At 40.2% G+C, this 23,204-nt stretch overlaps 1 protein-coding gene across 7 annotated transcripts in view; it reads left to right on the top strand.

Moving 5' to 3' along the window:
- Window positions 1–23,204, top strand: part of GALNT9 (polypeptide N-acetylgalactosaminyltransferase 9) — a 366,104-nt gene that overhangs the window by 126,936 nt on the left and 215,964 nt on the right. For all 7 annotated transcript variants that reach the window (XR_012838190.1, XR_012838189.1, XM_075770078.1 and 4 more), the window contains one exon: window positions 3,247–3,427. Coding sequence is in view for 5 of the 7 variants with exons in the window: in XM_075770078.1 (XP_075626193.1) it covers window positions 3,247–3,427 (181 nt within the window). In the remaining 2 variants the exon portion in view is untranslated. The remainder of the gene's footprint in view (window positions 1–3,246; window positions 3,428–23,204) is intronic.

Raw genomic sequence — 23,204 nt, 5'->3', positions numbered from 1 at the left:
AAGAGATCACATTGGGCTAATGTTAGTCATTCAGAGTACGAACTCTTGGTGTGTTTGTAGATTAATAGCAAACTGTAGGCATCATAATATTTGTAATAATTAAGATAGAGCCAGTCAGGATTGCACTAGAGAATGACAACCAGTGTCATAAGTTCTATCCAGACTTAGCACGCTCAGTTGTGTCTCTTAGTAAGCAGCAATTCAACACATTTGGATTTGTCTCAGTGCATTGCTACCAGTGTGAGTCAGCAGGAAATTTTGACTCATCAGCTAGATCCTGTTGTCCAGAAGTTTGAACAGCAGAGGCACATCTCTCTTTTTCCATTTACCTGCAAATGCAGCTGGGCAGAGATGCATGTGGCCAGCCTAAGATCATGAGAAAGACTCCTACCCCCTCTACTTCTGCACGGAGGAGGAGCGTGGCTGAGACAAGTGTGCAAAAACTTTCTAAATGCTTCTGCATATACCTGAACAGTTTCATGAATTCAGGAGTAATATGAGACATGAATGAAAACTATATAGTTATTTGAAATTATTATAATAATCTTTGGAAACTTCTAGCTTACTTTTTGTAGTTTTTGCATCAGGTCCAAATTCTCTAGGATTTAGTGGCTTGTGCTGGTAACTCCTTGTGATTTTTTTTTTTTTTTTTTTTTTTTTTTTTTAACTTTTAGCAGAAAGGTGATGAGCAGAAATAGGCACTCTGCCATCCTACTGGGGCTCAAGTCAGTCCAGCTGAAGTAATTTCTTGCATTCTCCTTGTGCAGTTTGAGACAGGATATGAGCACTTTCCCACTTGTCTTCTGGGTTAGGTACATACCTGACTGAAGGAAAACATGTTTGGGAGAGGAAGACAACATAGCTGGCCTGGGAGGAAGAGTAGTCATTAAACAGTGGGAGGGCTCTGGTTTACATTACCCAAAGTTGGGGGATCATCAAAGGTGGTCCAAGATCCTAGTTTGGCAGCATGCCTGACGGAAGGAGAAAGCTGTCTACCAATACCACGTTCCCTTGCCTTGAGCATACCTTTCATTTTTCCAAGCGTTTTGTTTCACTTACAGCTTTGAAGAAGTTCATTATTGATTAAGCATCAGTATCAATTCCAGTAGCTCTGTACTTTGGTCTTTCCTCTCCGTGTCCCATTAATACAATACCCTAGAAAATATGCTGTTTTGAAGCTTTATCTTTCTACTTTCCCCTCATGGGTACGTGGCCTGTGGGGTTTCTGCTCGTACCTCTCCCTTGCTAGTGAGACCTGGAGTTCATCTCCCACACACACCTATAATGAGACCATGGCTTCATGAGCCTCTTGTTTTCCCTTCTTTTCAACAACTCACTAGGCTTGAATGCTTGGAGCTGTTTGAATTTTTCAAAAGCTTCACCATGCCAAGAATGTTTTTCTGTAGGGCGTCCTTTTTTTCTTCTTCTGCCCTCCCCGCTCCTGCTAAGACTCATGATTCATTCTGAGACGGTTGAGCATTTCAGTGCATGATGATGAGGTACATGAAGACATCAAAGACCCAAGTACAAGCAAGGTCTGTCCTGACTTGGGATCACTGATTGCAGTACAAGGCAATGTCTGAAATTCAGTACCAAAATTCCTGACTACTGCAGGTACTTCGTTCTTTTATGTTCAGACTATTTGTAGTGTTGCACTTAACCTTAGCACAGGATTTTCCCATAAGCACTACAGTAGAAAACGCTAACTTTAATCTTTCAGACCACTAACGAACCACTGTCTCTCTGTTCTGTCCTGTAATTAAGCAGAGATAATGATGGAACTATAACAAGTGAGGACAGTGTTAGCAATGAGGTCCAAGAGACATTCCTTCATGAGGCACTAAACTGTCCCAGACCTTACTGTGACTTGGAGAAGCCAGTCTCAGCTTTGTACTGCCTTGCGTGTTTGTTACTAGCAAATGTTGACAGTTTCTTTCTGTCTTTCTCTTTAATTGTTTAGTTGAAATAATGACATTTTCCTCTTGAAAAATTCTTAATTTGAAAAATCTTGAGCAGGTCAAACTCTAATTGTTTTGCTCTGCATTGTAGGTGATTTGGAGGATATTTGCACATTTCTGTATGATATCCCCAAGACAATTATAAATTCATTTTTTGCTTACAATGACTTGTTGACAGTGAGCCTAGGAGATAGGAAAAGCTTTGACATCAAACACAGGATATTTGAGGAGCTTGTTTATGAGAATTCAGCACCAAGTCAAATGCCTGTTGCTATGGAAGAGGTTCTTGGCAATGTGATCATATGGGCATTTTTTATGTCATTTTAGTTTTGTTTTACATGTATTTTTGAGTTGACAAGTAATATACCAGTGAATGAAACCCATAAATGCATTGTTGACTGGCTACTATCTCAGCAGTAACCAAGTGGGGCTAATCGTTTTAGCTCAAGAGTGTCCAAACTTTCTGATCCTATGGGATCAGATGAGTGTATAGAGCTGAGTATCTTACATAATATAGATATTTCATTTGTCAGAGATCTGAAGGATCTGGAGTAATTCCCAGGTGAGACAGGGTGTCAGCTGCCTATTAGTTTTAGCACATCTTTGTGCTGGAATAGGCTGGGTGAGGTGTGCAGTTGAGTCCAAATGACCCATCTATTGACTCACATAGTGAAGTCAGATTTACTCTGTATTTCCTACCCAGCAGCAGCTGGTGACCAGTCACATAGCTGTATTCCCAGTGTGGGAACCAAACCTGAACCATTTAAGAGCTGCAGAGGGTCCTAGAGCCACAGAGCAGATGCCTCAGCTCCAACACTTACTCCAGAACTGACATTAACATGGAGTTAAACCGGCAGATCTACATGTGGTAGAAATTCAATATATCTCCGTTAAAATGAATGTGCTATACTGGGAAAGGGCCTGGCCTCCAGTTCTTAAGAGGAAAATTTATCTTAATTATCTTAAGGATAATTAGGTATTTTGGAATGCTTGGAAACAAGATTCCGGTATCCAGGGATTTATGCATGAAAAAGGAGAAATCATGAAAGCTACCAATTGATTCTTTATAGTTTGCTCCTTAACAATTATGCACTGATACTACAAGATGCATTGATATGGACTGTGGTTTGAAAAGCCAAGGATAATTTCCACAGAGCCATGAAGGCTTCAGAACTGAGTCTCATGAGAGTTCAGATCTTGTTGATCTGAAAACATTCTGTGGTCACAGAAGAGGTTAGATCCATTTCCTTTGTATTAATAATTGGAATTTTTTTTCTTTTTCATTTAGGTCTTGCAAAGCCCATGGGATTAGTTGAAGGTCCAGGAGGCCTGGGCCAGGGGGGAATGGCTGCTACCCTGAGAGATGACAGCCATGAATCAGAGACTAAGTATGAAGAATATGGTTACAATGCCCAGCTCAGTGACAGGATATCATTGGACAGGTCCATCCCTGACTACAGACCAAAAAAGTAAGTTGAATTCCTTATTATTAATAAGAGTAAGTGATTGATTGTTGTTCTGTTCACCCATGGTGGCATTCTTCTCTTCACATCCCTTCCTGGTTAGAGTATGACAGCAGTTAGTCATACATATACTCCTGAGTTTAGTGAAAATTAAAAAGACCAACTGCCATCTCAAGCGTGAAATGTCATGTAAAATGCATAGCTAATTCTGTGAGTAATGCATTAATACGCATATTCAAGGCCTCAGATCAAAAACTACACCTGGATATTGGTGCTTATTGGGTTTGGTTCACTTAGAAAAAGCCAGGTAGAGCCAGCGGAGCCCACCATCAGAGGTGGGAGCTTTAGTCTGTGCTTCTTGTAGTCATGTGTAATGGAAGGTGGGTCAGTGACAACAAACTCTTTGTAGGTACTGGTCGCTTAAAAATACAACAACATCAAATCAACTGCCTTTTCTTTAATTGCATTTGATGTTCTTAGAATTGTTTAGTCAGGGTTTACAATGTGCTGAAACATGGACTAAGTGTAATCCATCGGGGTCCTACAATTACAATGAGATTTTTTTTTGTCTTTGGAATGTGTGCTTATTTTTATTCTAGTGTTATAGTCTTCACATGCCTGTGCTATGTTTGACATTGCAATTATATGTTTAATATTTGCACTGATTTATTATATTTTGTATTAAATATCTTTCTAATCTTTCATATTTATGGAGTTATGTATCTTCCAGATGAGACATCCACACTGTCATCCTACGAATGACAATCAGTAATGTCTTAATGCAGAGGAGATCAGCAGCAGTGCCTAGTTACTCTCAGGAGATAGAATTGAAAAGAATACTTAATTAATTTCTAATAATAATCTTCTGGTTTAAAAGACCCACTGGGGCTCCTAGGCAGAACTAAAAGTTAAATAAAAAAGTATCCTATTAAGTGGCAAGAAAAGTTTAGCCAAGCAAAACAGCTATGCTCTGTGAGTAGATTGCAATTGAATTAGGATTTTAGGCAGTTCAAGCTGCCAAAACCAAAATCCAGCAAAACAAAACTTCAGCTTAACTACAAATTTCATTAGCTGTGTTACATATTAATCTAATCTCAGAAGTATTGACTCAGCATTTTTCTCAGACACTTGCTATACAAACAAAAACCTAGATAAAAGAAGTAGCAAAGAGAAGAAAATCTACTGCTCTGATATCACATCTGATGCAAGTATACTGACTTGTCCAATGGTCTTATCTCTCCCATCTCTCTTGATATATCATAAAAATCTGTCATGGAATTATTCTGGGGAAAAAGTAGTCTATAGTTATGCAAATATTTGAGTTGTGCATCAGATCTGGTCCAAAGACCCTTAAAATCAGTGTGGAGTTTTTCAAATGAATGTCAGCAAGGTTTGACCTGGCCTGTTATTAGCTGCTGCGGTCAGGTGGATAATAAATGGGAATGCTCTACTAGGAGATACAATAGCAAAGGTTGCAGAGCTTGAATCTAGCTCAGCGGCCGTCAGAGGCATGAGAGCATTTGCAATGCAGTGATGTTTCACTTCAGGTTATACTCTTCCACAGTTTTACTTGGAAGCTTTGATGAGTCATTCAGATAAGCTTTTTGATGTGCTCATTTTGGGAATTTCATAAGGCCCTGCTGCATGATTAATGTCTGAGTTACTGGGAGAACTGCCTTCCTTGTGGTGGTTTGACACTTTTGAGGTGGTTCTAGTTAGGTCTAGATGTTGAAACACTTATCTCTAGATACTTACAAGTCACAGGAAAACCCTTCAGATTGAATTTGTTATGAAAAATGAGTGAAAGTGTGGAGAAGGTAGAAGCTCTTATTATTTGAAGAGTTTAATCCGCTTATATCAAAGGAGCTTTGGCTGCCATTTGGTTGCCATTTTCTATTAGAAATTTCTGCTCTCCTCATGAGCAGCATTTTTTGTCTCTGACCCCTTCAAATACACAGCTACTCACATACGATCTTTCTTGGGAGCTCTCACTCTCTCTGAGAGGCATTGTTCACTCTGTACCCTATCAACCTCTTCTTATCCATCATGTAGGACCACATCTGCTTACCTAACAGATGATAGTTGTGCGTCATAGCCATAAGGCAAAGCTGAGCTTGACTTTCTGTTTGGGTTAGACACTCTGCTGTAATTATGTATTGGAGAGACCTAAGTCTCCAGATCTTTGAGATAGGCTTTGGGAAAACCACTCTTGTTTTGTCCAGCTTTGTGTGCTGACTTGCCCAATGGTCTCATCTCTCCATCTTTTGATAATAGCTCTCATTGCTGAGCCTGTCTCAATCTATCATTGAATCATAGAATGGGTTGGGTTGGAAGGGACCTTAAAGCCCGTCTAGTTCCACCCCCCCTGGTGCAGGCAGGGACACCCTCCACTAGACCAGGTTGCCCAAAGCCTCATCCAACCTGGTTTTAAACACTGCCAGGGATGGGGCATCCACAGCTTCTCTGGGCAACCTGTGCCAGTACCTCGCCACTCTAACAGTAAAGAATTTCTTTCTAACATCTAATCTAAATCAACCCTCCTTCTACTTGTGATTTATATTCGTGTCATTCCCAGAACTTTTCATTTTTAAAAAAGGGAGGAGTTTTCATTTTTAAATTGAGAAGCAAAGTAGAATTAATGTACAAAGTCCATGGCCAGTCCATGAATAAAAACACCTATCTGGATCCACATTCCCAAAGTATTAAACCACATTTTCTCCCCATTCTGGCTTCCATTTAAAATGTGCAGATCTACATATTTGCACACACCAGTAGGTATTAAAGATATGAACCAGGAGAATTCATACTCAAATCTGCATTGCATAGACACAACTTATGAAAGTAAATATGATTTTGCTATGCAAATGAGGGACGTGTCATATTCAAGGCTTAGTCATCTTTTAAAATAAATTTGATCAGAAATATTATCCTTTAGTTAATTTTATCTTTGAACTTCCCCCTTATTATTGTTCAGTGTCTTTTTCTGGTAAAATAAGCCTTTTATTCCATCTACTAGCATAGCTTCAGTAAACATTCAGCAGTTTAATTGCTTTTCAAGAGGTATTTTCATCCCCACAGAGCAAACTGAAAAAAATATGTTACACTGAAGAGGTGTACAGCATGACCATGAAGGTTCCTAAATTGGAGTTACCTCCACGTCCTTCCACTGCAGTAAAATCTGCAAGCCTGGGTGGGTAGTCGTGCTCTTGAGATGCTTTTCCCATGCACTCGCATTGTGTTCTGCTTTCCTACCTGCTGCTGCCATTGCAGATGCTCCTTTCTTTAACTCAGAAGCCTTTTCTTTACAACAGGAGTTGCCAAGTCAGTACAGGAGATGAGCAGATTTTGTGCATGTTGTGTTTGTGTGCCAAATCGAAGCAATGACAGTAAATAACTTGCGATTACAATTCACACAATAATTACAAGATTATAGTTTGATCCTAACGTGGTGTAATAAGTATGTATCAGGTTTTTTCTTCTGTGATATTGTACCTCCCACAGCTTGAATGCTTGCCCTGTCTCTGTGTTGAAAGCAGACAACCCTGGGGAAACAGTTCAAAAACATACTGTGAATTGATATTTCAAGCTATGTTTAGTTTCAAGAGACGTGTAATATAGAGAAGTTGCAATTTTGTTTTATAAAACAATGCAAAGCCTCCCCAACAGTTTGTAAGTTTATTCAGTGTGACCTTGAACATTACCTTCATTTCTTGTTGGATTTCACCTAAACCATATGGGCTGATTTTACAGTTGGGCTGATGATCTTTCCATAACGTATTATATGTCTTAATGGTGACTTTTGCCTTGAAGCAGCTGAGTAGAGTGCAGCTGAGTACTCTGAGAAGATGCAAGGACTGAGAAGTGGGAATGAAATGCTTTTGAGAGCAACGTCAAGCACAATACTCAGGATTCATTATGGTTGATTGATGAGTATTTAGAAGTGTTCGGCTAATCATCCTAGTATTGGACTGACATGAGATTTTGCTTCATGCACTCAGTGGAAAGTGGTCGATATCTTGTTGTCTGTTAAAATACATGAAAATAACTCCAAAATAGTGGTCTTGTTAATACCGACTAAGTATCTAAATTCTAGAGTAAATTTTTTATTATGTATGAAATCTACATTAATGCCAAAAGAATTTTGCAGGATTATTTTTGTTACAAGGGAATTCATAATGCTTGTTACGGAATTATTTTCATCCCCTGTCATACAGGTACATATCAAACTTGAAAAACATTTCTCGAATTAAGAGCAAGCCACAAGAAGGGGCAAGGAAAGTAGCACAGGTCTCTGCATGTCGCTGCTGCAGCCCCGTCTTTGCTCCCCAGTGTGCTGAAGTTTATCAAGGGCTATATCACTGTGGAAAATATATTGCAGAGAGCTCAGGATATTCAATGTCCTGATCTCTCTTCCCAGCAGTAAAGTATTAGCAGGACTTTCTAGCCCTCACTAACATATCCTATTTCCTCTGTGCAATGGAAGAAAAAGAAGCTTCTCTTGTAAGGAACAGGTTATTTTTCCTTTGGAAGCACATGGCTAAGCTAGAACTTGCTCTGTGGTTCTCTGGGAAGAGTGTTATTTAATGGTGAAATATTATTGGACTAATTTCCATTTCTGTTCTTCCATATTCAAAATGAGTGTTGTGATTACATCAACCTGAGTACTTAGTGGAGATCAATCCAGTGTTGGCCAATGACCCTTACATGTATGCGTGAGAAAGCATAAGCACGTGTATTTGTATCAGTTATCTCTACCAATACATATAGATGTAGAATAGTCTTGAATCCTACCCATGGGAATGCCGTGAAATCTGCTGGGCTGTGTGCATGCCTTTCTTACAATAACTGTCAAAGAACCAGTGTTTGACTGAATAATCAAAACTAGATCTGGAGCCACACAGCTGAGATTTTCATAGAGATTCTGCACTTTCGAGCAGAAGTGCCCAGAGTCAGCCACCTAAACCCCTGCATAGACATTTGTCTTCAAGTGGTTTAATTTGTTAGGGGTTCTGAGAGCAGAGAAGGAGAACAGGTTTAGCTGGGACATGCTGTATTACTACAATAGACTTCAGGAACAGCAGCAGCTGTCCATCTGCCCTTTTGGGGGAATAACAGCCTTCACTGCTGCCAGCTGTAGCACAAAATATAAGTCTGCGCTCCAGGAACAAAGGATCAGACTCAATCCTTCCCAATCATGCATGAAGACAGGGGTGCTACGGCCCCATATGACAATAGATTTTGACTTTATCAAAGATGAAGAATGCAGAAAAAGTCAAAACCTTAGGGAATTTCATTTAAAGGCGAGGGAAAGGCTTTAAAACTTACGGAAGTTGTTTGTTTTAAAATGTGGCATCCTGGAAAATTGGGAAGTGTCAACTAACCAGATGCTTTCAACTGCAAGCATCGTCTCTCAGGATAACGTCAATTCCCCTGTTCTTTCTTGTGCACAGGCTGGATCGCAAGGGGTTGAATTAAACAGGTTGAACACCTGTAAATCTGGCATTTTCTAACTTTCTATCACTTGACTTTGCAACTTAAATAACTTCTAGGGTTTCTTTACATGCAGGACACGTCCACACGTACGCATACATGCAGTTGTCAAAACCACTTGCTGTGATGCATTATGCATACTTTTGAGAAAAGTTAATATGATCCCGGAGCTTCCATAATGGCTAAATTGGCTTTTACAAGAAATTGTCGCCGCTTTGTGAGGATCTTTAATTTAACTGATCTTTTTTGTGCAACTTGATGCCAAGTGCATTGTGGCAGTTCAGTGGTAACAATAATACTAATATATGGATGCAGTCCGCTGGCTCTATCAGCCAAAGAAGATATTTCTTTGTGTTGTGGTCATGGATGTTTGTATTGAGAAAATTCAGCCCTAAAGAACAGACTTATTAATGCTGAGGCAACTCAAGTCTTTAGCCATAAAAAGCAGGGGAATCTAAGTCTCGAGGAAATTACTTTCATTTATTCAGTTCTTTTATAGAGGCGAGCATTTTCGTTGCTCGCTATAGACATTTCACAATAGCAAAGGAATTGCATCTCTAGGGCTCTGAAGTGTAATTAATGGTTCATTCCACTCTATACCTAAGGAAAAGCTTTTTTAATTACCTATCAAAAAGGATTCTGGAGTTGATCAAATAGTGCTATCAAGGGGGCAGACTTGGTAAATAGACCTCTGATTTGTTCATTCAAGGGTTTAATAACAGTAGTATGAGGCCAGTAACTAGAAAACAGCCTTTCTGTCCTTCAGTGGCCGGTGAGCTCAAGCCTTTTGAGAAGGCAAGGAGCTCACCTTTAATTTTGACCCTTTCTGTTGGCGGTAGAGTTCTGTGGTCTCACTGTGATTTTTTTGAGGCACCAGGCAGCAGTTATCTCGAGACAAATCATACATGTGTTTGCAAGTTCTCTGTTGTGAGAGGAGGATCAGTGGTCTGGTAGAACGGACCCTGCCCGAGGCTGTCGGAGCCGGCAGCTCCTCTGCCCGTCTGTGCTGGATGTCCCTGCAGGAGCAGGGCAGCAAGGCAGATGGCTTTCAAAGAGCATCAGCTTTTGGATCAGTGGATTGGAGAGGGCTAGACCTGGTATTATTTGATTTTTCTCCACCTCTGCAGCTTGCTCTGCCTCATGACCCACTTTTCAAATCCTCTGGGGACACTGGGTGTTCTTTGCACTGCTTAGAAAAATGCCACAAGAATCTCCAAACTGAAACAGACCCTTAGGAATCTTCCTAGGTTAAGCAGAGTGCGATGTAAAGTTTCTCTCTTTCGCAAGGAACATTTGAACTGGAACAGATCCACTGCTGTTCAGGAACCAGAATTTCTGATGAGCATAAAGTGGCAACTAAAAAAAACCAAAACAAACCCTAAAAATATTTTCTGTCAGGCTGAACATCTGTGAAATGATTATTTAAACAAAATGTTTAGACCAACGAAACATTTAGTTTCCCATGAAAAAAATTAGTTTTAAAATAATGAATTTTCTCTCAGTAGCATCTACAGATACTTTCAGCTTAATGTCAGGTCACAGTAAGGTGAAGCATTAGTTAAAATTTAGTGTTTCATGTTTTTCAGCTGACCGTGTTTCACAATCACAGTGCAGGCACAATATTTTTATTTCAATTAGGCTTATTTTTAATAGGAAATTTTTTCTTTTTTTTTTTTTTTTTTGCACCCACTCTCAATAAATCTAAAAATCCCTGCTAAAATTCGGAAAAACCCATTTTGACTCTGATCGTACATATGACGTAAGTTAAAGCAGAGAGAAGGAAAAAGAGACAGAAAATGGAGCAGGCAGAATTACCTCTGGGCAGCAGATTGGGATTGTTTATTGGAAGGAAATTGAGTAAGAGATGAAACTAACTGAGGGGTTTTAATTAAATCCCAAATCAATATCCAGATGTGGATTTTGCACAGTATGAAGGGGGCACGTGCTCTCTGGGACTTTAGTTCTCAACCAGCTTTGCCCAGTTACACAGGCTGGACGCTTTCCTTGGGGTGTGAATCCCCTGCAAATAGCGCAGGTGCCTTTGCGCACCCACTGTCTGTATGCACAATTGGTGATACAGCTTCACAGAGACATACTCGAGTTTGAGCTGGCTTTCTGTCTTGCCCAAGAGCAGAAGGAAACGGTGTGGACTGAGTGAGTCCCTGTGCCGCTTCCTCTGCCGGGAGCTGGGCTCTGACCAGCTGCTGCACAGCGTTTAGTGGTGTAATTCTGACTCAGCCCATTTGGGATATCAGTTGACAACCTAAATTTGATCATACTGCTGCCTCTGGGTCAGTTGAGCTTATTTGTGCATCCCTGTGTATGCCAAAGGCTTATCACTGCATTTTGGGAAGCGTTTCCTATTTGGCTGTAAAGGACTCAGATTGGAACTGTGTAAAGCCGACGAAGGAGGGAAAAATCACCTGCTCCTTTGCCTGGGAAGGGAAACTCCCTGGGAATCCTAGGTACCACCAGCCAGCCCCCATGCTTTACACCCCCATGCTCTGTATTTGCACTGTACCTCTGTAGTTGTCACTGAGACCCGTAGTTATGACTTGACCCTGTTTATGAAGGTACTGTAGGTCTTCAGCCTCTGCTGGAGCTCTGCTCGCTTTGCATAAATAATGATATATTAATTGGAATGTGGGCTCAAATCTTTGTCTCCAAATTCCCAGATCATCATTAGGTCTTTGAATATTTTATTAGTTATACAATGTTAAATTTTTCCAATGAGAAGACTGACTGAGGAACAGATTAACACTGTGACCGTGTTTCCCAATAATAATAAAAATTATTGAGAAACTTTCCAACCGGTTTTTGAGGCCATCTGATCATCAGGAAGGTTCTCAGACTGCTTTTGCTTGATCAGCAGCAGTAGGGTACGACCACGAGGTAGGACCATGAGACCGCCCAGGTTGCACTACAGCAATACTCTGCCTTCTGCTCTGTTGTACGTAGGAGTTGGTGACCCCATTGGCTTTGGGTAGATGGTACCAGAGTTTTTTACAGGATACGGTTCCTAAGCAGAGGCTCCCCGTGAGCCAGACTCCATGCTGTCTCCATAGTAGCAGTGCTGGACACGTGGCAATATCTCACAGTTATTTCTGATATTCGATAGTTTTCTCTGGCTTTTCCCATTAGATATGTTATTGATTCCCTTTTGTTTAGTGCTAGCTAGGCTTTCCAATTAAGTAGTGACTTTAATTATACCACAAAGCATATAACATAGATCTTGATTATTAACACTGACTCATGGGATAATAAAAGGAGGACTAGCAAGGCTAAATCAAACAGAATCATAAAAATGAACAACCTTTTCCAAAAACCCACCTTATGTTCAAATGCAGTAATTTTCCTCTTGTTACATTTTTGCAGTGTCTTTGTGTATATTAATTGTTGAAGACAAGTTCTGCGTGAGTGTCAGCACTAATAAATGTAGATTTAGTGAAGGCTGAATTTGATTAACTAGGGAGCATGAAAAATAACTGATTGCAATGTTGTGTTTAAATGCAGTAAGACTGGAAGCCATTCCCTGCAGTTTGTCTGCACCAGAACATACTCTGGAATACATGAATAGTTTACCTAAGGTGGGTTGCATAACATTGACTGAAAATTAGACATCTACTTTAAGGTGATCAACTTGGCTGCCTTTATAATTAATGGAGAAGAAGAAGACATAGTAGCATTGCTTAAGATATATAGTGTGTAGCATCCTCTGGAAATCTCTTCCTCAGGAACCTAGGAGAGCTGGCTTGAATACGATTTCAGGTGAATCCAATCAAAAATGTTAAATGCTCCAAGGCATTTAACAGAAAGGAGGGAATTTCTGTATTAACAACACATGTTGAAGAATGACCTGCCAGCATGGGCAGTCTGGGTAAGGTCCCCACCCAGCAGCTGTGGAGGCAAAACTGAGGATGCAGCTGGGAGGAAAAGAAAAAATGATCAAAAAGTGGTTTGTATCCTTCAATTTTTCTTACAGATCATAAGACTAAATGTGTCATGTGTTATCTGTACATTTACAAGTGCCTTAAACATGGTTGCTTTTTTTAAAAAAAAAGTGTGCTTTAGACACTGTAGTAATTTTCTGAACTTGAAAACAGAGCACCACAGTATTTTTGTAGCAGAAGGAGTATTTCCTCCTTAAGAGCAATGGTGGGGTGCTGTCTGTAAATTGTGTATGCTATTCTTTCACAGGTAAATATATATCTGTAGTGCAGAAGCACTAGTGAGATCCAGCCATGACCTGCAGCTGTGTGCTGGCATTTTAAAGTTCCTTTCACTTCTCTCCCCTGGGCCCGTGGCTGATTGTTGCCCGCTGTCACTTCCAGGGAGAAAAGGGTATTCCTGTAAATTTCTGAACTGTCATGTTATGTTACACTCCATGATACCACATTACAGGATAAAAAGAAGTAACAGAACAAGTCAGGCAATGAATTCAGGGCGGTATTTCATTTCCTTTTATGTTTCCTTACATGTATCTCTGTTACACTACACCTGATACCCTTCTTACGGCTTTGAAGGAATTCTTCTAATAGGTTGAGATGACATTCCCCTTTTCTGTCTTAAAATGTGCATGCAAATTTAGTTCTGCTAACAATGTGAGACATGTATTATCTCCAAACGCCTTCCTGGTGTAACTTTAAAAATTACCTAGTTTTGCTTCCTATTTGATTTGGATAGGTTTCATAGTATAAGAAAGTCAAGGTTTCAGGTCAAGTAACATAACAGGTTTTTAGTTGTTGTTGTTTGTGTCTTTGTGATAAAAACACGAACAGGCCAAAATGTCAGACAATTTACTCTTCTGTCTGAAATAAAACTGAATTGTGAACTCCAGGTTGATGCAGTGTTTCATTTTAATAGTGTCAGTTCTTGCTTGTTTTGCCTGTGTCTCCTGTTTTGAGTGAATTTAGTGCTAATAAAAGTGAGACACTCTTAAAACTAGCCAGAGCCAGAAGTACCTGACAGTTGCAGACTAGCAAATATAAGCTCCCTGTCTTGGTTAGCTTGATCTAGATGCTTTCCAAGGTTTTGTTTCTCTGTATCAGCACCTGCCAGTTAAGTTGTTTGATAGTTTTATGATGCTGAAGTATGGGGCCTCTCTTTTCTGTTCCTCCAGCTTTCTGAAAAATTCTTGGCTTCTGTTTTATTGCTTCTAAACCTTCTGCTGTGGTCTCAGAAACAAACCATCGTCAAACCAGGTCACCTGGTCAGATGCAACTTCGAGGGAGGCCCAGCGACAGTTGCTTCCCACACAGTCTGTGCACTCTTTTCCCTAAATTTCTACCAAACCACCTGGCTGTTTTAACAAGAAATCATTGTAGACCTGAGTATGTGCAATTTTGGCCTGCATCCTTTTGGCCAAAGAAATCCTGCAGCATCTGAACGTTCCTGTGTGCAGACTTCTCTTGAGGTATGGTGCAAGCCCTGAGGAGCAGGACCTCCAGGCCTGTGCCTTGATGGCTCCTTTGTAAAGCCAGCACCAGGCTGATCGTTGTTGTCTCTATTTCTTGGTTGTCCAGGCACATTTAAATAACCTTTGTGAAACAAGCATCATGCAGTATGTGTTACTAAGCCTCAGCTATCCAAGGTGGTGGAAAACCCATCTCCACGTATGGTAGAAGGAGATCAGGGTGTAAAATGTGGTGTAAAATCAGATTCCTGATCTCTGTGGTTCTTGACGATTCTGTGTACTGAGAGGAATAGTCTCGTGAGCACTGGGGAAAATCAACTGGGAAATTTCATTTTTCACACAAAACTTGTGATGGGGTTTTAAGTAGCTGAAGTGTTGTAAAGGCAGGATCACTGGGGAAATGCACGGCATGCTCTGTGTTTCTAGTATTTATTTTTTTTTCATTCAGTGTGCAAGTAAGTGCTCTGTCTAGAAAGACAAGTAGCCTAAGTCTATAATTAATGAATATTTGAGGCAAAGTTAGTCTTTGCAAAGAACCTTGGTATGGGCTGCAATTTCTTAGGTTAAGAATCTTCTGTGCTTTACTGCGACCACCTCTGGCGTATAGATGAGCATATGCATGAAAATAATACTTGGAAAATACTCCAAATCAGTGTTTCTTATCTCCCCTCCCCAGAAAGCAAGCTGGAACGGCCTTGCTGAGCAGAAGGTTAACACTAGTGACGGAAGGGAAGGCAATATTATTTTCTGTTTTCTGTAGAGGATTGTAATATAGCTGATATATTGTGTAGGGATCACTTAAGCAATGACAAGAAGCCATTCAATGGAGCAGAACAGCAGAGCTGGCTACCCAGCACAAAGACCCATCTCTCCTTATACGTCTGAATTAAACAGCGAAAATGAGGACAATTGTTAGGCAGACGTCAGGCAAAATCCAAATCCCCTAGGTCTGAGAAGTGCACCTACAATTTTTGGTGGTGGTGGTGTGGCAGAATTTATCAGTGAGGCACTAGGCAGCTTTAAATTACAGGAGATTTCGTCTCTGCATATTTGCTTATGCACAAAGCTCCTTCTATCTCAGCTTCTAGAAATGAAGCCCTCTGGAGTTGCATTTTACCTGTGTGAGATGCCTTTAGGTTGTCAAATAGTTCCTTAATTAGTTTATTTTCTTCTTTGCTCCAAGGGATGAGTATATTATTTATTCCATGCTCTCAGACTTTTGTTAGTCTGCATTTATGTATTTTGTCTTCAGGATGACCTAGCACTGGGCTAGCCTCTAGGGTAGTATGAAACACACCTCGGTGGCAGAGACGGTAGTTCAGCCTTGACTAATGGTAAAATATTAATAGCAGCAATAATAATTAAAACAGTGCACTAAAATACCCTTGGGTGCTGTTGCTAAGTTAGGCTGTACCCCAAAAATTCCAGAGGAAAGGCATAAATTTGAGTTATTTCCATCTACAAAGTGAACAGTTGTTTCATTCAGCAACTGGAGTAAGCTTTCATCCCCTCCGTGGATGTTTCATTAGGACGCAGTTCTCCCAGAGGGTCATGGTGCAGTTTACATTAAACTCAAGATAAAAATGACATTGAAGCTTTGCTCCTGTATTTTCTACACTGCCTGAAAACAAATGCATGACCTACAGCTAGTTCATTGGCTTATTGCCTTGGTGTTATTAACCCACATGTACCCAAGAGGCAGGGAATTTGTGATCTGCTTGCTCATAGAGGAGCGCTCAACTCCTTTGCCTGACAGATCTGGGAACCTCTGGAAACAGTGCGGGGAAAGTTTCTCTAAGTGTAGGTTTGAGCAAATAGTCTGGATGAAACAGGTCGAATGTGTCTGTCTATAGATGAGGGATGGAGAAGGGCATGGCTGTGAACACAGCTTCAGTCTGCTGAGCAGACACTTAATGGGAATAATCTGTTCCCCCAGTGCAGAGCACTCACTTCCAGGTTTCTTTCTGATGGCAAATTAATTTCAATCTGCAAACACTGAGGATGTGACTTCAAAATGTCTATGGGCAAGTAGGAAAAAACACCAGGCAACATAGAGTGAAAAAGGAAATGGGTTCTCAGCCGGCAGGTTTGGGCAGGAGCAGTGCAGGAATGTTGAGGTGCTACGGTGGCCATAGCTTCTCAGAGGCAGGAAGACTGCTGTGGGTCCTTGGCTCGCTCAAATTCGCAATCTTACTTAAATACGTTGCCTGGTCTAGGACATGTGCCTAATTTCTGTCAACCTGAGTGAAGAGTAAGCATGTGCTGACCTGTTTTTCTGAATTAGGGTAAGAGCTTATAAAAAAAAAAAAAAAAATCCCCATACGTTGAAGTGTTTTGCTGCTATGAAGCATGCCCTAGATATTAGCTTTGTGCTAGACAGCAAGAGTGGCTGGATTTTAAAAAAATGTTTTTATTTCTAAATGTAACCACAATTAAATTAAAATGCAAGAGTTTTCTGAAGTGCCCAAAATAATTAGAAGGTAAGAAACTCTTGTTAACATTTAACTTCTAAATGCATGAAATTGTTGAATTCTATGCTGTTCACCTCTAGCTAGCCTTTAATTTAAACAAAAGCTATAAAAGTGCAATTAGGCTCCAGTCCAATGAATATGTTCCTAGTTTTAAGTGTATGAGTAACCCCAGTGAAGTTAAGACATGCTTAACTGCTTTACTTGAATAGGATATTTAATAAAGTAGTTATAATACACAAAGAACAATCCTGCAAGTATCGCTGGGAAAGATGTAAAGAGGAGTAAAGTCCCACCTGCACTTCAGGATCTGACTCTGCTCTTAGGTTTTCACACAGCTGGTTTTGCCCAGTGATTTATCCTGCAGGGTCCTGATCCAAAGTCTGTTGAGATCTTTGGATGTGCCCTGTCATCTGTGCTTAAAGAGGCTTAGTTTGGCGAGCAGTTTCCTACCCCTGTCTACCAAGGGAAATACATACGACGCGTGCACCTTCATTTGTCCTCTCTGCTTGACTCAGAGACATGCCTTTTTATAAACACGCTGCTACTACCACCAACCTCTCTGCTAGATCCCATATAAAGCATCTAAACACCATGGATTTAATACTCCCATTTTCAGTGCTAAATCAATGTTCTTTATGCATTTGTTCTTGGAACACTGCTCAATTTGAACTATAATTCTTCCCACATCCCATAAACTTGGTCTGTTTTCACTCTGATAGAAATTGATCATTTAAAGCAAGAGGAAAAACCCTGTGACTACTGTTTAAACATTTCAAGGCCATTGCTGGTTAGTCAAATCAGGTTACGCATCACCTCAGCACGCCGAGTGCTGTGATTACCGGGAAAGCATTGCCTTTCCGGGCTACAACCAGCCTTGCAGCTACTGGGACAAGGCAAAATGAAGAGCTCCTCACTACGGCTTTGGCAGGCAGCGAGGGGATGGGTTTACTCGATTTATGACTGACCTCCCATTTGGCTGTTTACTCCTCCAACCACCCTGTATTTGTACATAGGTAGAAAGAAACATTCTGCTGCGTAACTGGATTTGACCAGAGATTAAAGCTGGTCTCCTGTGAAATATACTGGAGCCCATTAAAGAAAGGATTGTTTGCCAAACATTGTTGTATGTCCTCCCGAGACCATAAAAAACATTGTTAGCTGAAGTAATAGTGGAAAATTATTGCATTCCTCTATCCTCCTCCTTACCACCACACTGCAACGTGACAGCAAACCTGTAATGAAATCTGTGAAGAGCTCTGCAGCAGTTACCTTGAAAACTTTTTTATTGCCCTACATTTCTAGATTACACTGTGATATTCAGCCTCTGTCCAGCTCCAACAGCACTAGCTGAGGGATTGAGATAGTCAAAATTAAACAAAAGTACCTTGAACTTTTAATATTAAATACTTGCAGTAAATTTTTTAATAGTCAAGGATAACTTTCTGTATTTACATATTATTATCTGAATAACAAATAGCTTCAAGGGTACAGCAAGCTGTTCTGTGCAAATGGAAAATGGTGAGATTACTCTTATACATTATTTATTGAAAATTATTCCTTTGATTTCATCCACTCTATTTTTTCCTTATGTCTGGCATGGACTTGGAGCGCAATGGGAGAGACGTTATAGAGAAGGTAGTATTTTAACAGATGTAGTACACTTTTAGATATCTGGGCTGTTATCTTCTCACTCCCTGCAGACATGCTGGGATTAATTCTTCCTTTGCCATAAGGATCCTTTTTTGGGATCTTGATGCATCACTTTGAGTGGAAGAGTACTTCTTAATGGGAAATCTGCTAGAAATCCCTGTTGGAAATGCAGCTAAAGAGCTGACTTCACATTGCTAGCTGGAGAGTAATGATCCTTGGTGGCAGGAACAAGAAGTGGTGCCACAGGGTAGCAGCCAATTTTGTGAATGCAACCTCGAAAACATTTTTTGGCTTCTTGAATGGCTCTTTGTGAGACTTTCCTATTTGTAATATGAGGTCTTAGTTTTGGCGAAGCACTGAGATGAGAGTATATTCTCTCTCCTCCATAGACAGCATAGTTCCCAGAACTAAGTTTCAAAAAATTGCACAAAAGGTAGTGGTTTTGGAATATATTCTGCTGGTAACAACTTGGAATCAAAGCACTGCTATTGTGAACTGGCAACATACCTTTAGTTTTGCTTTTATTTAGTATTACTTCATTGGTTTCACTGATGTCTATATTTCACTTAGCTTCAAGTTCAAAGAGCTCTCCAATCTTAAAGCAGAATTTTGCAAGACCACCTTCATGTTTGATTTTTTAAAGACAACTCCTGTCTGGTTTCTACTTTTAAAGGATGCAAGCTAAAAATCCAGTTGGAACAGGGACCAGGATCTTTCAGAAATCTTGAGAATCACTTGTCAAATCTAAATAAGGCATTAGTATTTAATCACCTAAAATTCGGCAGAATACATGTCACTTTGAATTGAGTCGGGCTCTTCCTTAAATTTAAGTGCAGCACCATTAAAAATAAAGCCACATGGGGGATACATTTTCTTTGGGGATTTTTGAAAAGCATTTGAAAGCAGATTTCAGCTTCTCCATTAATTTCCAATCAGTCTAATGCTTTGTGATGCATCATGCATACAGCCACAGGCAGATCTGAATGGGCACACTAGGGGATAGAGTGGAAATTTCTTACAGATGGTATTTCAAAACACATTAGTGACTCAAGTTACCAAAAAAAGGCAAATATTTTTTACTACAGAAGGATCTGAGCATGAGCTTTTAGCCATTTGTCATGTTAATAAAGGGACTTGTTTTAAAAGTGATTGAACTAGTTTTAGCATTTCTATATGTATAAATCAATATGAGTATTAGACATGATGACATGTTTCTGGTATTGTTTGCCTGAGGAAAGCCAGAAATAGCTCACTGAAATGTATGGCCTCTTAATTTATGTGTGTGGCAGCTGCTTTTGAGGAGTCTCATAATCCTAAATGTAAGGGTTAATATTCTTTACAAGTGGGGCCATCTTCATGTTGCATATGTTAACTATGCATATATATTGTGTTATCAGCCACTGATTGACAGTTCTCAAGGCTTTCTACCATGCACATAAAATAATTTGTCATAGAGAAGGGAGGAATTAAGCCAAACAGAGCAGCGAGCATCTTAACCAAAAGATACAAACATGTGTTGGGTATTTTGTGCAGAGACAGTAGTCCCAGTTGTACTGGTCTGGAATTTAAAAAGAAAGGAAAACAGACAAAAATGAATGTCTGGTTCCCAGGAAACACTTGTCCCACGTGTACTATTGCAGCTTCATGGGGAGCTTTAACCTACCTGTGGAGCTGCCTGTGTCCCAGCTTCAAAGGGGTCTCTCCTTGGTGGAAGTATTGCAGGACAGAAATTCCTGTAAAGTTAGTCTTTGCTGTAGGAAATAGGACAGAGAGAATTCTAAGGTATAGAAGATGTTTATTTTAAAAAGGCTGCTGCTGTTTTCATTCTGCAAATCCTACAGACGTGAAGTCCAATTGTTCAGCCTGGTAATGTGGGAAGTTCCCAGCAGTAGATGTGTGCTGGTAAACTCATGGCTATTGCAATGGTCTGTTTCTGGGTGATATTAAAGGATGCTTTTCCTTGATACAGGAAGTGTTTGAAATTAGCACAGAAACAAGGATTTGATCTGATTTCTTTCTGATTAATGTGGGTGATTTCTTTCTTAGACTTTTGGATGCAAAATAAGGAAAAGTATGTCAAGGAGGCATGTGAAAAAAGCTGCTGGGAATTCCTACAGTATGGAGTAATTTAAGATCCGAGTTTATTATAACCCTGAAAATGACCATCAACATCACTGTGTACCAGAAAAGCTGGAGGACAGATTATTTGAGTCGACATCCCCTGACTCCGCTTTAACATGACACACTGAAACACTGTGGGAGGAGGAACAGACACAGTTTGTACTCGGAAACAGTTGAGGAGGTGTCTATTTTAATGAATTTCTTCATGGTTAACTGCTGAGGACATGGTGCATGGCGTGTGGGCACGGGAGCAAGTCAAGTTAGGTAGAAGTTGCCAGGGAAGTTGACTATTTCCAGACAGTAAAGTCCTGACAGAGGAGAGTTTTAAATAACTCATGCTATGAAGATGATCTCTTGAGCAACAGAAAGAGCAGTCGTTTCTTCAGCATTACATTTAGTTCTTGCAAAACTGTCATTCAGTTTGTTCTTTCAAGAATCAGGTAGTAGAGCTCGAAATTGGCTTTTGTTGTTTGGCAAATACTGTCTTTGCTGAGGACCCAAAAAATGGATGGATACAGGGAGTCAGTGTTAATGCTAAATGTCCAAATACTGACAGGACTGTTATAGGACTTGCAGGGATGAAGGGAAAACTATCCCAATTTCTTTAGCTGTCACTCAGGGGAGGAAATTCACCCACCAAATCCTTTGTTCATCAGTGATGATGGGTTTTTTGGAGCTGCCTAGACTACCAAGCAAACAGCACCAACAAGAATTGCACTGTGTCTTGTATCTGCACTTCCCCCAGTAAATTCAGAAAAGAGGAGGTGTTCATTTTTCTTTTGTATGATAAATCAGAGTGGAGGCTGTTCCATAAAGTAACATCGACTGCAAAGAAATAGCCACAGTAAAAAGGTATCTTCTGGTATCACCAGATTTTCTAGGCTTTTTCCAGAAATCAACTGTCACTTCTCTTTTTACCTTAGTTGTAAATACAGTGGGCTGCTTCTCTCAAGATATGTAGAGCATCAGTGTTCTGTACCACTGGTCCCTTGTTCGCAGTTGTGAGTATATTATATTACATGATTCTTAGGGAATGCTGTCCTTGAGCTGCAAACCAGGGGGAGAAAGTAAGAGCAAGTTTTGAACTGAAAAATTTACTGGTTGGCATTTGGGGTTTTTTTCCCTTCGAATAGGGAGGAAAAATCCATCCTTAACAGAAAGAGAATGTTATGGCATAATACAGTTAACACCTTCTGTTGAGAAGGAGAATTAATTAGGAAGGAGTTGGAGCCCTCTGCCTGACAGATTCATGATCCATGAAGCTAATCAGTTTTGTAGCCTGTCATTGCTGTTGCTGTGGACTGGTCAGCAGTTGAATCTCATGCTGGGGAAGGAGATGTTTGCAGCTTGTCACATTTTTACTGTTGTGCCAATGCGGAACAAGAAAGTAATGCTGGTTTATTTCTGCATCTGAAAAGTTACTATTACATCTAGCACTAGCTGCAAAGCCTTGGTGGTTTTTCTGGAGAAAGAAATCAGGCATTGAACTACCCATGAAGTGTAGTGGTTTAGGTGGTGTAAATCATCTGTGCCTGCGGAAGTCACAGCAGCTTTTAGGTACTAAAAGGTAACCGTGTATGTAAGACTACTCTGAAACTTTGGTTTAACTGGGTTCAAAATACACATGAACCTGGTGATTAAAGGTAGTATTTATTAGCCTTAACGAGCAAGGATTCAATAATATTTTTAAAATTTATCTTTGTCATTACATTGATCATGTAGCCAACGAAGAGCTGTTCCGCCCCTTTCCTCTGCTGTGGCTGTAAAACACAAACAGACCATTCTGCAGCTTTCAAGCTACCGAGCATGTTGAGGTTACTCTGTGCTAGAACTGCAGAGATTTCTTCATGCCCAGCAATTTCATCAAGTTTGTGAAGGAGAGACACCCACAGTCATCTCCATCCCAGTGGTTCATTGGAAAAACATATCTTGTATTAAATACTTTAAAGATTCATGAAGCGGCTTTAATTTTGTTTGCATTTCTTCCTGAAGGGTAAAGCTGTCAGAAATCTCTAAATGCATTGCCTAATCCATTTTCAAACTCAGTATATTAAGGTCTGCAAGAAAAACTCATTTTTGGAGTTTAGCAAATATACAGACAGGAGAGAAGGCAGGAGAAAGAGAGCAGAAAAGATTTTTCTTTCCTTGGCAATGCAGTGAACTACCTACATGACTGTAGTGTCAGTCCTTCACAAAAAAAGAGTGCAAATCAAATGGACTGTAAGACCAGTTCTGATAGAGGACTTCACATCTTTCTGTTGGATCAGATACAACTAGAGTAAATATAGGTATCGAGGAACGAAGGTTCAGACAAAAGAAAATTTCCTTCCCTTTATTATCTACCAGCAGGCTCATGTGCAGCTGAAAAGCTTTTGTTTTCTCATTGTCCCAGTTTCTAATTTATGACTTTTTTCGTGTTAGTACTTGATTTTTTTCAAGGTTCTGGTCTGCCCACTGAAGAGCCTTTCCTGTTTTCTTATGCCTGCATAGACAGTGCTCACAGTTGGGCTCGGGGGGCTGGCTGGGAAATGGTCATTCAAGGAACTGGTTCAATGCAAGGGAAAGAATGAGTGAAAATCATCTCCGAAGCAGAGAAAAATGATCTGACATCCAGCTCTCTGTCAAGTACAAAGGAAAT

Source organism: Balearica regulorum, chromosome 17, assembly GCF_011004875.1.
Source record: "Balearica regulorum gibbericeps isolate bBalReg1 chromosome 17, bBalReg1.pri, whole genome shotgun sequence".
Lineage (NCBI taxonomy): Eukaryota > Metazoa > Chordata > Aves > Gruiformes > Gruidae > Balearica > Balearica regulorum.
This window is presented reverse-complemented; position numbering and strand designations above follow the sequence as displayed.